Source organism: Hydra vulgaris, chromosome 13 (assembly GCF_038396675.1).
Source record: "Hydra vulgaris chromosome 13, alternate assembly HydraT2T_AEP".
In the NCBI taxonomy this organism is placed as follows: Eukaryota; Metazoa; Cnidaria; class Hydrozoa; order Anthoathecata; family Hydridae; genus Hydra; species Hydra vulgaris.
Window position 1 is genome coordinate 57,976,644 of NC_088932.1, and position 14,565 is coordinate 57,991,208.

The 14,565-nt window shown below is 27.6% G+C and overlaps 1 protein-coding gene across 1 annotated transcript in view; it reads left to right on the top strand.

Annotated features, from left to right (window-relative positions):
* Positions 1-637: 637 nt before the first annotated feature.
* The window catches only part of LOC101235327 (ubiquitin-associated protein 1), a 31,331-nt gene continuing 17,403 nt past the window's right edge, over positions 638-14,565 (top strand). Inside the window, exons 1-3 of the mRNA XM_065815006.1 lie at positions 638-810; positions 7,549-7,625; positions 14,389-14,457. Coding sequence (XP_065671078.1) covers positions 798-810; positions 7,549-7,625; positions 14,389-14,457 — 159 coding nt within the window. The 5' untranslated portion in view covers positions 638-797. The remainder of the gene's footprint in view (positions 811-7,548; positions 7,626-14,388; positions 14,458-14,565) is intronic.

A 14,565-nucleotide genomic window follows, 5' to 3' on the forward strand; every position in this document is an offset into this window, starting at 1 on the left:
CTCGCGTTTGGGTTATGAAATTTTAAACCTTTTTTGTTTCCTGCCTCTAATCATTGCAATTTTTTGCAAAGCATCATTATTTGACATAAATATAAACATACAATTATTTGGAATTTGCTGCATATCTGGAAGTTAGCTTTGTCAAACACCAAAAAATCCTGACCCTGTCACTGCTTAAAACCTAAGTGTTATAAATTACATACATTTAGCAAGAAAAAACTAAGGGTTATGTTAAATATAAGCAAATACTAAAAGATGTATTTTATTGTTTACAAATAGAAAATACAAATGTGTTGCATGTCCCAAAAAATGCAATTACATATTATTATTACAGTATAAAAGTTCACTTAAAAACTTAATATTAATTTTCTCTAAGTATGTCATTTTTAAATGTTCCGATCAGTGCCGCGGCTAATGGGTCGGAAGCCCCTTCCCCAAAAACCTGTCATTAGGGCCCCAAAATTTAAAAAGAAAAAAAGAAAAAAAAAAGATTCTTAAATTTGCAATTACGCTTTTAAAATTGCAAATATGATTGGTCCTTTAAATGGACGCAACGGTCTGTTAAATGTTAAACGCTTTATTTTGATATAAAATGCTGACAGAACAAAATTTTTACGAGCTATAAGAATTTTTATTTAACTTAAACAATTAGTTTAACATTGTTATTAGTTGGACTTTTTTAAATTTTTATTATTAGTTTTAATATTTGTTTGATATGATTTATTGTTGTTAGTTTGATATGTGAGTAGAGAAATGACCTTTTATTGAGGTTGTTAGAATTAAATAAGTTTTTTAAAATGACATATCATGGTAAGTTTTAATATCTTATACGTTTAATAATTTTACACGATAATAAACTTTGGAAATTTTTATTTTTTAATTTTTTTAATTTTTAAGTTAGAGATTTAACAATTAACATTTTAGCTAACAGTTTACGTGATTTTTGTGACATTTGATATGTGATCAATATTTGAAATGTGATATCTTTTATTTAACAATTCAAAATAAAATTTCAAAGACATTTACAAAAGCCTGTTTTTTTTAATATTAACTTTTTTCAAAGTTTAAAATTTAATTAGTAAGTAAAAAAAGAAAAAACATTTTAAAATAGAATAATTTGGAATTTTAAGATATAAAAAGCAAACAATTATATACACTGTGTCAAAAGAAGTTTTCATCTACCTATCCACCTATATAACTTATCTATAAGCATAATTTCAACTAAATTATATCACTTGACCATTCAAGAAGTATTTTAAAAAATGGTTTAACAAAATAATGAATAGGAAATTAAATACAGTATTTAAAAATAAACAATGCCTGTTTTTGCGCTAAAATAGTTTTCATCCACCCTGCACTTCAACAAGTTATGCTGCATAATGACTAAAATTTAGAAGTGGATCCTGAAACTGTTAAAATAATCTTAAGAAGTGCTGTATAACTAAAAGATATATATATATATATATATATATATATATATATATATATATATATATATATATATATATATATATATATATATATATATATATATATATATATATATATATATATATATATATATATTTATATACAAATAATTTTAAATGTATTCTACAAAATTGAGTGCTTAATGTTCTTAAATTCTTAATTAGTAGAAAACCACTTATCAAACTTTTTTCATTTTAGACTGTGTTTTGTCAATTAATACTCATCAGAAATTTCTGATGAGCCTCAATTGATGTTACTCACAGTACCAGGAATTAGCAAATGCTAATGTTTATTATATAATATTGCTACTCTGAGTTTCATGAGTTACTGCGATCTTCAGGCAAGTAGTAAAAATTTAATTTTGTAACAATTTCTTTAGTAGATGTTACGGATTATATTTGTATTTTAGATTGTTACGGGACAATAATTGTTTAGAGCAATTCCACGACCGTCACAGTGTGACAACCGTCTTTTTTTTTGTCTTAAGCCTTTTATATTTTAATATTAAAATAGATATTAGAAGAATTTTTTTTGCTATTTACTTAGCTCATAATAGGTGCTACAAAAAACAAGAAAAAAAATTTGGGTGGATATATTAGCCTCTCATTCATGCAAGAAAATATAAATGTAAATGGGCTGTTTTTAATAAATTTAAAACTTAGTAGAGAGGTATTTGACAAATATATAATTACATCTTCATAAAAATAGTTTTTACATTGTAATCTTCAGAACACGCCCATACTATATCAGTGTCAAATCGCGTCCATATTATAATGCTGTCATATAAACAACGTTTTAAAGTTTTTTGGTGATTTCATCTGAAGACTTAAGTTGTTTCACTAAATACTTGGCACTTGAATAGGGTCGCATTTCTATTTTCCAATTATTGTTGTTAATTAGGTTTGCTGCAAATATTCCTGGTTTTGCTGGTGCTTTTGTAAATAACTCATCAACTTTAAATTTTTTTATTTTATTTATAATATCTTCCCTAGAAACAAAATAGACATTGAAATTAGTCTCATTTTTAACAGCTTTATTTAAAATTATGGCATCAGTTATTATAAATTTTCTCTGAATTATTTTATGCGTTGCTATTCTTTTAACGGTCCCACCAATAGCATGTATTGATCCTTTTCTATGTGAAGCAGCAAAAAAGTTCCAGAATAATTTTAAATCATTCTGTTCTTCCAACCAGGGTATTGCTGATGCAATAAAACAATTTTTAATTTGATTACTTGGCCCGCCTGTCTAAATCTGTAGTATTTTAACACTTGATTTAATATGGTTAGATAATAAATTATGAACAAATACAAGAATAGATTTTTTTGAATGGCTTAAATCATCTGAAACTATGACAGATGACGAGAATAAATTTTGGAACTAAAATGCAGCAGTAAACACAGTAACTTGCTTCTTGTATCAATGTGCTGACTGCACTTCATCTTGCCACAAAGTTGAAAAATTTTCAGCAAAATTCACTTGAAGGACGGCTGTGTCTGGATTACTTTGAAGTTGGATCTTATGATCACGATGTCTTTGATTGTTTCTGTTTAATAAAATAATGCCAAAGAAATGAATGTAAAGATTTTGAAAAGGTGCTGTGAAGATCATCAACTCTTCCCTTTTTTTTAATCTTTTTAATATATTCTTTTCCATTACCATCTGCAACTTTTTCTTATTGGTACCATGTAATGCATTATTGCAATTATTCTTGTCAATTTCATTCAAAGCATATAGATTATAAAACTTTGCAGCATCTTTTCATGTTGTACACATATTATTATAACAAATGTCTTTTTTACTATCACCTACAATGCTAAGAGGAAATTCATGTGAATACAATAGAAAATTTGAATCAAACTTGTGCAGGGCTTCATTGATAAGAATTATATTTTCAAACGTTTCTTGACATTAAACTAGACAAAAGTACATATGGTGGGCGTAAACTAGCAAACTTTGATTTTCCAACTGATTCTTCAGGATAATCACCTTTAAAAACAGCATAAGCTTCATTAACATTCACATACAAATGACGTTTTTGCAATTTTTTTCTTGTTCTTTAATCTCACCACAATGGTATCTCTTTTACCGGGTGCTTGACGGTATATATCATCACGCTGGTAAAAATCAAGAACCAATTTTACGGTTAAAATATCTAAAACATTTTCACTAAGTATTTTTTCTGGACTAGGGGTTTCATTCATTTTTGTTAAAAGTTTTTGTAAAACTTTAGCCGTCTTTCGCTGATTCGGCTCTCTTAACAGCTTTTCCAAGAGTGCTTGCAGATTTATAATAGGGTGATGTAACAGATACAGATTTTGATTCTGCTATTTTTTGTTAGCTCTTTCTCTTTCAATGTCTTTCTTTTTCTCGTTTAGCCTCCAATTTAACAAGTCGTCTTTCTTTTCTCCTTTTTGATTCTTTTTCTTTAAATACTTTTTCGCCAAATTTTTCTTTCTGCCCTTAATTATATTTCCTTTGACGTTCAGCATGAGTAAGAGGCATGTTAAACCCTTGAAAGATTAAAAAAAAAAAACGCAATAGTTATGGAGATGGATTAATTACATCCAAGGCTCAATGGAGTTACAACTATCCTTTAGAGATGTATCCCAAAAGAGAGATTTAAAGATAGCTGAGCTAATGTTGCCTATCCAAAACATACCTATATTTCGAAGTTTTTGTAGAAAACATCAATTAAAAAGATAATTGCACAATAATCTGCGCTAATAAAGTTGATAAAAACTCAATTGTGGTTTTAGTTTAGCAGTTTTAAATATTGTTTTAAATTTTGTTAAAATACTGTCACACCGTGATGTCACGGCGTGACATAAAAAGATTCTAAAAATAACTTGAGCTAATTATTTTTCTAAACATGTTCGTAGTTTTTTAGATGTACAAGATAGGGTTCTCATTGCGCTAGAATTTTGAAATTCTAAGTTTTATTGGTTGTCTTAGAAATAAAACTATTGGTACCCTAATGGTCACAGCGTGACAATAGTGGTAATAACATTTGATTAAAATAAAAGGTTTTCTAAATTCGTCTGGCAATAAGTATGTTTTTATCATAAGTAGCAATGATTAGTGCAGCTCAAAACATGATTGCAATGAGCAAGACAGTTTTTGAATTTTTTATAGGTTCAATTGAACTTTGGCGATTAAAAATGATTTAAATTATCGCAAAAACGCCTATTTTTACCTTCTGTTTCAGCCCATATAATTTTTTATGATAGCGCCATAGTATAACAAACTATATATTTTCTGAAAAAGGAGAAGTAGAGCTTTCTACTGATATATAGTATTATGTATATTGGCTTTGTTTAATTTTTTCATTTTTTGTGAGACGGTCGTGGAATTGCTCTTTAGTAGTTAGATTAATGTTATTATTCATTTGTTTTTAATTAGTTAATAGTTGTGAAATAGTTGATTCGTTTATGTGATAATGTGCATTATTTATATATTAAAAAATATAAAATAAAAATTGATAAAAATATAAATAATATTTTGAAATATGTTACAATAGCTATATATCTGAGTAATTTATTAGTTAACCTAAAGATATATGAAGTAGAGTAATATAGTTATTGTTGTTATTTAGGTTTGTAATGAGTTTTGTAATTTTTTAACAAGAATTTCTTTTTGTGGCGGCCCTTTAATATAGTTTCGGTTCCTTTATTTAGCAGCTCCTCAAGTTTTTGGATATGATATAATTACAAATTTCTCATATAGACAAAGTGGGCACCTTTTGGAAGTTGAGTAGTGGTGTACAGACTTTAAAATAGACCATGTGAATAAAGGAATTTAATTAAAATTGTTTTTCGAATCGCAGAAGTAGTTTGACAGGGCAGTGGACATTTTGTTTTTAATATTATGTAATGATAATTTATGATTGTTACATCTGGTTTTTCATTCACCTTCCATTAATCCAATATAAACTTTGTTAAGTTGGTTTTTAGCTGCGGTTTTAAGGCCTTTATTGTGAAGATGGTTTGATAGTAATGCATAAAAAATCTGGTGCACAGTTTGATAAAATTAGAAAAGATATAATAAAATTTTTAAATATTGACTTTCAAATCGAAATAAGCATAGATTTAAAAAAATTTTGAAGTTTCTTGATGTCACATTTAACCTCTCTGAAAATTTGTAGAAGCCATTCAAAAAAACTAAATAATGAATTATTGTATATTAATATTAATTCAAATCATCCACCCCAAATTCTAAAACAAGTCCAATTTCAATTGATAACAGGCTGAACCAAAACTCGTCTGATGAAAATTTATTCAATTCCTCTAAATAAATTTTCGAAGATGCCTTTCAATAAAGTGGATTCCAAAATTTTGAATTAAAATTTGACCGTGAAAAAAAGAATATATAAAAGCGAAATAGAACTAGAAATGTAATTTGGTTCAACCCCCTATTTAGCAAAAATGTTGCCACTAACAGAACAAAAGTGTTTTTAAAATTGGTTGATAAATACTACCTGCCCTCTAATAGATTACATATAAATTTTAATCAAAATACAGTTAAAGTTGGCTACAGTTGCACAAAAAATATGGAAAGAATTATAAAAGGTCACAATAATGCTTTGCTCTACAAAAAATAATTTCCAAATGAAAAAATTGTAATTGTAAACAAAAAAACAATTGTCCAATGAGTGGAAAATCTAAGAATATACCTGATAAACAATATATTGGCTTAACACAAGGTGAATGGAAAAAAGGTTTTGCCAATCATAAACAATCTTTTATAAATAAAAATTATTTAAAAGACACCATGCTGTAAAAATACATATGGGAATTATAAGATAAAAATATTGATGATTTTATATTGCATTGGTCTATCCTTAAAACAACACCACCATATAACTATATTTCCAAAAAATGCATATTATGCCAACAAGAAGAATTTAAAATAATTACACATGCGAACCAAGAATGTGTACATAAAAAATCAGAATTGATTTCTGAATGCAGGCATGAAAATAAGTTTCTCTGATAAAACTATAAAATTAAGCGAGCTCAAAAACTAATTATATTAAATCCCCCCTTTAAAAAAATATATATTTAAGCAGAAGTAAACAATTCTAAAGGATACTTTTTATAATTGTGTCAGTATTTTCTACTAATGTGTGAAAATTTACAGTAGCTAAGACATTTATGACTTCCTGTAATTTAATTTTTGGTATTAATTGAAGTTTTATTAATTTGAACATTCTTTTCTAATGAGTCTTAATTGATAAAACACAGTGTAAAATGAAATAAGTTTGATAAGTGGTTTTCTACTAATTTGTTATTTCTCTGTTCTTTTAAGAACATTGAGCACTCTATTTTGTAGAATCCATATAAAATTATTCGTATATATCAGAGGCTATTTTAGAAAAAATAACTTGGACAGCAGTTTAATTTTTAAATTTGGCTGGTGCCCAAATATGTTAAATGTTGTCTAAAATGGTCTAGAATAGCCCCTAGAAGTGTTTTATGAGGCACTGTTAATGTATGAGCACTCATTTGCAACTTGGCTCTACAAGTGTTATAATTTTAAAATAATTGGTGATAAAGAAAAAATTTTTACATTTTTCGAATTAGTAGAGAAAATTAATTGATAAAAAATAAAAAGTTTACAGTGGGCTAAAAATTTATAACACTGTGCTATTAATGAAATAATTTAAAATATGAAATATTTAGAATATTCATGTTTATTTGAAAAACTGTATCAAATGAAATTCATAATAATAATTATAAATATTAAATGATATACAATTTAAGTAATTAAATTGTATATCATTTAATATTTATTAACAATAAAAGTGTATATTATTTAATTGTATTCACTTCCCAAAGCCACAGGGGCTATTTGAGGAGGCTTCTCTTTTTTTTTTTTTTTATTAAATAAAATATCATTAGTTAAAATAAAAAATAAAATTTTTATAATTAAAATATTATATAACAATAATAAAAAAAGTTTGTAATAATAATAATAACAACAACAACAGCAAGCATAATATAGTATAGTATAGTGTGCTATAGTATATAAATATGAAATTATCTGTTTGAAAAAATGTTCTTTGAAACTATTTTTAAGGTAACGAACATGGTAGCTTCAGTATGCTGAATGGAATTGCTATTAAAATTTCAGATAAGTTTTTATCTCCACGAAAAGTTAGTCTTTTTTCAATTAAATTTTGTAAATTTAATTGTATTGAATAATATTTTTTTGTAGTGAAAAATTTATTTAATTTTGTGAATTGAAAAATTTGTTTTATGCATCTTGCTATTTTTAAGATGTTTTTTTAATTCTTCTTTTTTTGATTTATGTGAAAGAGGTAAAAAAAAAAAAAAAAAAAAAAAGCCTGGTTATAAATTGAATCCTTTTTTTTTTTTAATTTATTTTTTATACCTTTATTAAAGTAAATAAAAATTTTAAGTTTACATTAAATAGTAGTACAAAATTATTATTGTTTATGTGACACAATGATGGCAAAAAGTGACCAATAAAGCCATTCAGTTACATAGACCTGATAGATGCGATAAAAAAAAACAGATTGTAGTTGATGTCATTAGGTGAGAATCAGCAATAAATGTAAAGACTATTTAATAGAAGGTGAAAAAAAGTTTTCACTGCTCAGGGAGAGGGGTACCATAACTCATGCTGTAGTCATCTTTAGAAAATGATAAAATAATAACTTATGAGTTAGCAAGACTTTATAATCTACTAATGTACAAAGTGCAGGGCTTGTGATGAAGCGAGCGCGATCGCGCTCCGCTCGTAAAATGCGCCCGTAACCGGTATTTTCAAACGTTCTAGACGCGATAAACAACGCTCGTTCAGCTTATAACGAGCGTATAAAATAACGCTCATCCAATAATGGAATGTGCACGTGGAAACACAATGTGAATACAAAAATGTGCAAATAAAATAAGAATAGAAAATTAGAAAACCATTATTAGAAAATTGAAACTGCAGAGTATTTTTAATCTTGTGAAAATATCAAGTAAGATTTATTTGATTTATTGTTTGTAATATTTCCACACATCGTTTATAATAAAAATAAAAATTAATAATAGGGTAATTTTAAAAATTAGTTTATGTTCATAGTATAGGTTTTTTATTAACTATTATTTATTTATACTCGACTGTAGTGGCCCCCCTCGGGCCTTGGGGAGGTGAATAATCTAAAAAAAAAAAAAAAAAAAAAAAAAATTTTAACTCAAATTTATAACGATTCTGTTGTTTAGAATGTTCGCAATCAAGGACATTCGAAAAGGAAACAAAGTAATGATGTCAATATTTATTAAATGGAAAGTTCTTATTCTTATTTATTATATATCTTATTATTATTTCAAATTATTCTTGTGTTATTTTTTTAAGATAAAAAAACGTAATTTAAAAAAGAAATTTCAGAAAAAAAAAAAATAATTAATTTGAATAAAAAATATCAAGAAATATAAAAACCATTAACCGTTAATTAAGTTTACAGCGTAATATTATATAATACATATGCCAAAACAACGAAGCAAAACTAAGTCACTAAATTATACTTACAATACTAAATCAATAAAAAGTTGCGTTTTTGTTTGATATTATTTTTCTATAACAAAAATAGTTAAAAATAAAATCGCGATCTGACAATATACAAGAAGTTTGAAAGTATAAAAATCTACTTCGTTGAAGTAGTTTCATGAGTGTGAGACTAATTCAAACATTTTTTGACGAAAGAATTATGTAACAAATATAAAAAGATATAAAAATGAAAAAAGCTTTTTATGAGCATCGCCTTCAGCAATTTTCATGATCGCGCTCGCCAACGATCTCGAGCGCACATAATCACGCTCGATGAAAACATAATCAAATTTTACGAGTGCGATATAACACGCTTGACGATTTTCTTCATCACAAGCCCTGAAAGTGTTTGCATGACTAAAAATATCTTACAATCAGTGTTGCATCCATTACTTTGAATTTCGTAATGATTTCTTTGGCCATTACTTTTCACTGGAAAAGTAATGATTACTTTTCCCATTACTATTTTCTGAAAGATGCACAAAAAAAATTAAAACAGTCATAAAAGAATTAAAACAATTATGCATTATAATACATATAATAGGTATTTATTAAAAGTCTGTGTGTCTATGGACTGCTTTTGCTTATCATGAAGCTGACATCTGTAGTGCAGATGCATGAAGCAAAACATTGAAACTTATAAATTGTAATAATTTGAGGTTTTATAACTCAATCTTCCCATTTTGCTTCAGTAATAAAAGTTTTTCAAACAAATCATCAGTCAGGCTGTTTCTCTGCTTTGTCATAATTAATGATCCGTTGCTAAAAAGTCTTTCAGCTGGAGCACTTGATGGCAGTGTGGTGTTGTATTTAAAAAAAAACATGCTTAACTGCTTCATGACGGTGGAGCATGGCCAAAGTACGGTCTGAATCCTGTAGAAAGCTGTCATATGACATTATTTTGGGTTTGCTAACTTCAGAGAAAAGGAAATTAACTTTGTTATTTTCAGTAGGAACGTTCTGACCATCTTTATCTTTTAGGGACTCTTTAATTTTTCTTCAAATTTTGTAGCTTGTGCAATCAATAGATGCATAGACCTTTCCTTCACTGCTATATTTTGTGTCCAGACTAATTTGAATTTTGGATGTGAAACTGTAGCCAGGAGAAATTCTGGATCATCAAAGTAACCATCAAAGCGATTCGCAATTCCTTGTAGAAGAGCTTCTGCTAGTGGTACCATATATCTGATCTCTGCATTTTGAAGTACATATGCCAAGTAGCAATTGGCTTCACCTTGTAAAATTATAATAGCAGCTGCCACAGGTTCAAACAACATAACATATTCCTTCAGAAAAGCCAAGTTGTTCTGCAAAAATACTGGAAGTTCTAATGCAGAGCAAATGATGGGGCGTGTATTCAAAGCAGGTTTCTCTGCCTGCATTCATATTATATAAATAAATTATTATTAAATATTATAAGATAAATATTGAAGTTGGATATATTTCAAAGTTCTATACTAAAAAATATAAATTAAGTTTTATAAATTATTTTTTGTTTAAATTTATAACCTTGTTATTACAATTTACATTTACAAAATAATTGCAGGTATCTTGTTTACACCTTTATTATTAAGTTGAGCTTAATTTTGTAGTGTAGTTGTTTGCAGTACCTCTTATTACAAATGCAGAAGTTTGTAACAAGAGATACTTTTAAGCAGCCAAGGTTGTGCAATACATGAAGCTGCCCATTGTCAACCATTCAATCATGTTGTTAGCTAGAACCATGTTGTTGTCTAAAAAAAAGAAAATGTTGTAGTGTCTTTTTATCTCTTAACTTAGAAGTTGATTTTTAATGCATTTTTATGCATTTTATTTAACATAAAAGCTATTTTTAAAAAATAAATTTTTTTATCTCATTTTTGCTATGATTGTTTTAAAGTAAGGTGTAATTTAACTTAATTTTAAACCACTTTAAAAATCTTTTAAACATTATAACTATAACAAGTTTTAATTATGAAATCAAAATTAGGTATTTAAAAAAGATTATATTTCTTTGCTATTTGTCTCTCTAAACAAACTTATATATAAACTATTTTTAATAAAGATTATGAACAATTTATTGATAGATTTCATCAGTTACCATGCTGATATTCGTAAACGCAATTTACACTCGTAAATAAAGCTTATACCTCAAGAACTTTTTGTGATATTAAATTATAAAAATATAATTAGTTCAGGAAAAAAAATTTTAATTCCATTTAAGAAAAAAATACACCTAATCAATCAGAAAAAATCACATAAAAATTTTGAGGTCTGGACTCAAATTATTTGGGTAAAATAAAAATATACTTTTATGTTCAAGCAATTTTCTCAGTACAATAGTCTCTTGCTTATATGCGCAAATTGAAACAGGCACTGCGGTGCGCAATTAACTAAGAGTGCGCAAATAAGTAAAAGATAAGAAAAAATTTAGCCAACTAAATTATTAACTATATAAACAAATCTTTATTAAGAAATACATTATGCATGATGGGAAAAGTCATGAATTGTAGGCTGATATGCATTCTGCAGCTTTTCTCTTTTAATTTTTATAATTGCTGACCGTATGTTTGATGTTAGTTGTTCGTAGCTATTCATTAATTTATCGTTGTCGTTGTTTAAAATTGCTTTAGCTTTTTGATATTTTAATTGCTTGCCAATATCGATCAGAGATAAATGTATAAATTCAATACCTAAGAAGTCTGTACCATCGTCTATCTCATCATTATTAGCTTCTTCTTCATCAGAATTGTTATCCATAGCAACTGCATTATCATTATTTTCTTCGAGAGACAAACAATCTTCAACATCTTCCTTGATTGCTTCAATATACATTGGAGAATCTTCACAGTCAATTGATTCAAAATTGCTGATATCTTCCAAACTGATCATATTCCCTATTCCTTCGATTCGTTCAGCAGCAAGAGCATATTAAAAGATGTTAAGTCAGCCTCCTCAGAGCATAGTTCAGTGTTAACGGGACTGGAAATCTGAAATAATTCTGCCTTGTCGAAGCAATTTTTGAGAGTTGAAGGTTGAATTGATTTCCAAGCCAAATCGACATACTTAGCAGCATCAAGAAGATGTGCGGGCTTCCCGTATTCAACTCCTGCTGCACCTGTTTTGCACAAAAGACTACTTTCTTTCAGACAATCCTTTGTATTTACATCAAGGCTGTAATATGTCAATATGCCTGAGAGATATAGATATTTATATCGCTTCTTGAGAGCCGCAATAATTCCCATATCACATGGTTGCTTCCAACTTGTGCAATTTGGAGGGAAGAAAACAACTTTTACAAGATTTCGCTCAAAAGCTTCAAAATGTCTTGGTGCGCTGTCTTATAATAAAAGAACAGGCAAGCCAGTTTTGCATTTAACTTCAGGATAAAAGGCTTCATTGAACCATTTCCAACATATGGAGACATAAATACAGTATAGGCCATGTTCTACCGACTATACAAGCAGGTCGTGCAGCTTTTCCAATCATTGAACAGGGTAATTTGTGAGATCCTGTTGCGTTGGAGCAAACAACTAAAATCACTCTTTCTTTAGATTTTTTTTTAACTCTTGCAGTTACTAAGCTTTCAGTAGGCATTAACAGAGATTATCTAGGCAGCAAGCGACAAAAAAGTCCAGTTTTGTCCATATTATATACATTTTCGGGTCTGTACATTTTAATAACTGAGTAAAGGTCTTCAAGTTGCTAAAGAAGAACAGGATCATCTTTGTCAACTTCAGCTCCTTCTCCAAAGAGATGCATCGATTTTAAGCCTCGGCGACGAATGTTTGCGAGCCATTGCCAAGAAGATTTAAATTCTTTTATGTTTAATTTTTGCGCTATTTCTTTTGCTTTCATAATTGCTAATCATGGAGGCACTTCAATCTTCGAACGACGCAATGCATCAATCCAAATATATAGAGAGATTGAATTGAATTTTCAGTTACATTATATTCTCTTGCAATTGCATGTTTGCTTGGCGCATCACTTTTTTTAAGTTTAGCTATAATTTCGACTCGTTGATCTTCTGATAATCTTTTTCCTTTGTCTTTAGCCATAAGAAGTAAGGATAAAAAAGTTGGAATAAGAGAATTGTGAATAGACGGCTAAATTTAAAATAAATTTTTTTGTTTAAGTTTTTTCAATGAGACTTGACTGATAATTCGTTAAAACTTATTATTATCTGTTTAGAACAAGATTTATCATTTACTTCGATTCGAATTCGAATTATTTATCTATTTACATTCTGATAAAATCATTATCTCAAAATATTTATGAAAAAAACTAGTTTTTAACTTAACACAGGAAAATAATAGTTATGTTCTCTGATCTAAATACACTTTCAACAAAAAACTCAGTAACAAATTGAACCACAAATATTTTGGGCCTGAACACGCAATTAACTGGGATGCGCCACTAATTGGGTGCGCAGTTAAGCGAGAGACTACTGTAAACATCGAAAAGTTATTCAGAATTTCAGTTAAACAACATCTAGAATTTTAGTCAAACAAACACCCAGAATTTTAGTTGAACAAACACCAAGAATTTTAGTTAAAAAAACACCCAGAATTTCAGTTAAACAAACACCTAGAATTCAAAAAACTATTAAATCTAATAATTTGACAAAAAACTCTCAGACTTGTTCAAATAACCACAAATTCTAAAACAGATTATTGTAATCCTGTGGGTATTATCCTCAACTTTACTATTTGCAGAGGTAGTCTGAGTTTCTATTTCTTTGAAGAAAAAATAAAAAGATTTAAAAAAATCAAACTATATTGGTTATTTACAAGTTATATCAACTTCTGTCTTTAATGTTCAAGTTTAGTTTGGTCTTTCCAGCAGTTATTTTTAGAAAATCTTATATCTTGCTTTAAATTTTTTTTTACTATTGTTTTAAGCTTTTTAAATTTTAATTTTACTAAATCAGATATTTTTCAAAAAAACTATAAAAAAAATATCTGTACATTTTGGAGGATTTAACTCTCAACATTTATTTTTTATAAAAAATATTTTTCTTTAAAACCTGATACTAAGATAATGAAGATACATAAGTGTTTGTTTAGTGGCATGAAGTTGAAAAAATTGTTGATCATTCTATAATGTTTCTGTGGTATGAAGCTGTAGGAAATGATTTTGAAACCCTTAAAAATTTTTAAAAAATCTTTAAAATCTGTTAAGCTGTTGTATTATGTATTATACCAAAAATAATAGCATTACCTAAAAACAATAGCGTCACCTAAAAAACAGTAGGGTTACCTAAAAATTGATTTTATTTTGTAAGTCTGTGTAAAAAAAAATTAAATCAAAAATAATTTTTTAAAAAAAAGTTTTGTTTTTAGATATAAACCAGAATTTAAAATTAAATTGTTTTGAATTTAGATTTTTCTCCCTCTGGAATGGTCGAGCACTAAAACTGAACATACTCTTCAAAATCTTCTTTCTTATAAAGTATGTATTTATTTTTTTAAGCTTAAATTGATTTTACCGGTGTATTTGCGTGTCTTTTTGTATATATATACAGCCCTTGGAATTAGGATCATGATTCGGCAATGCTGA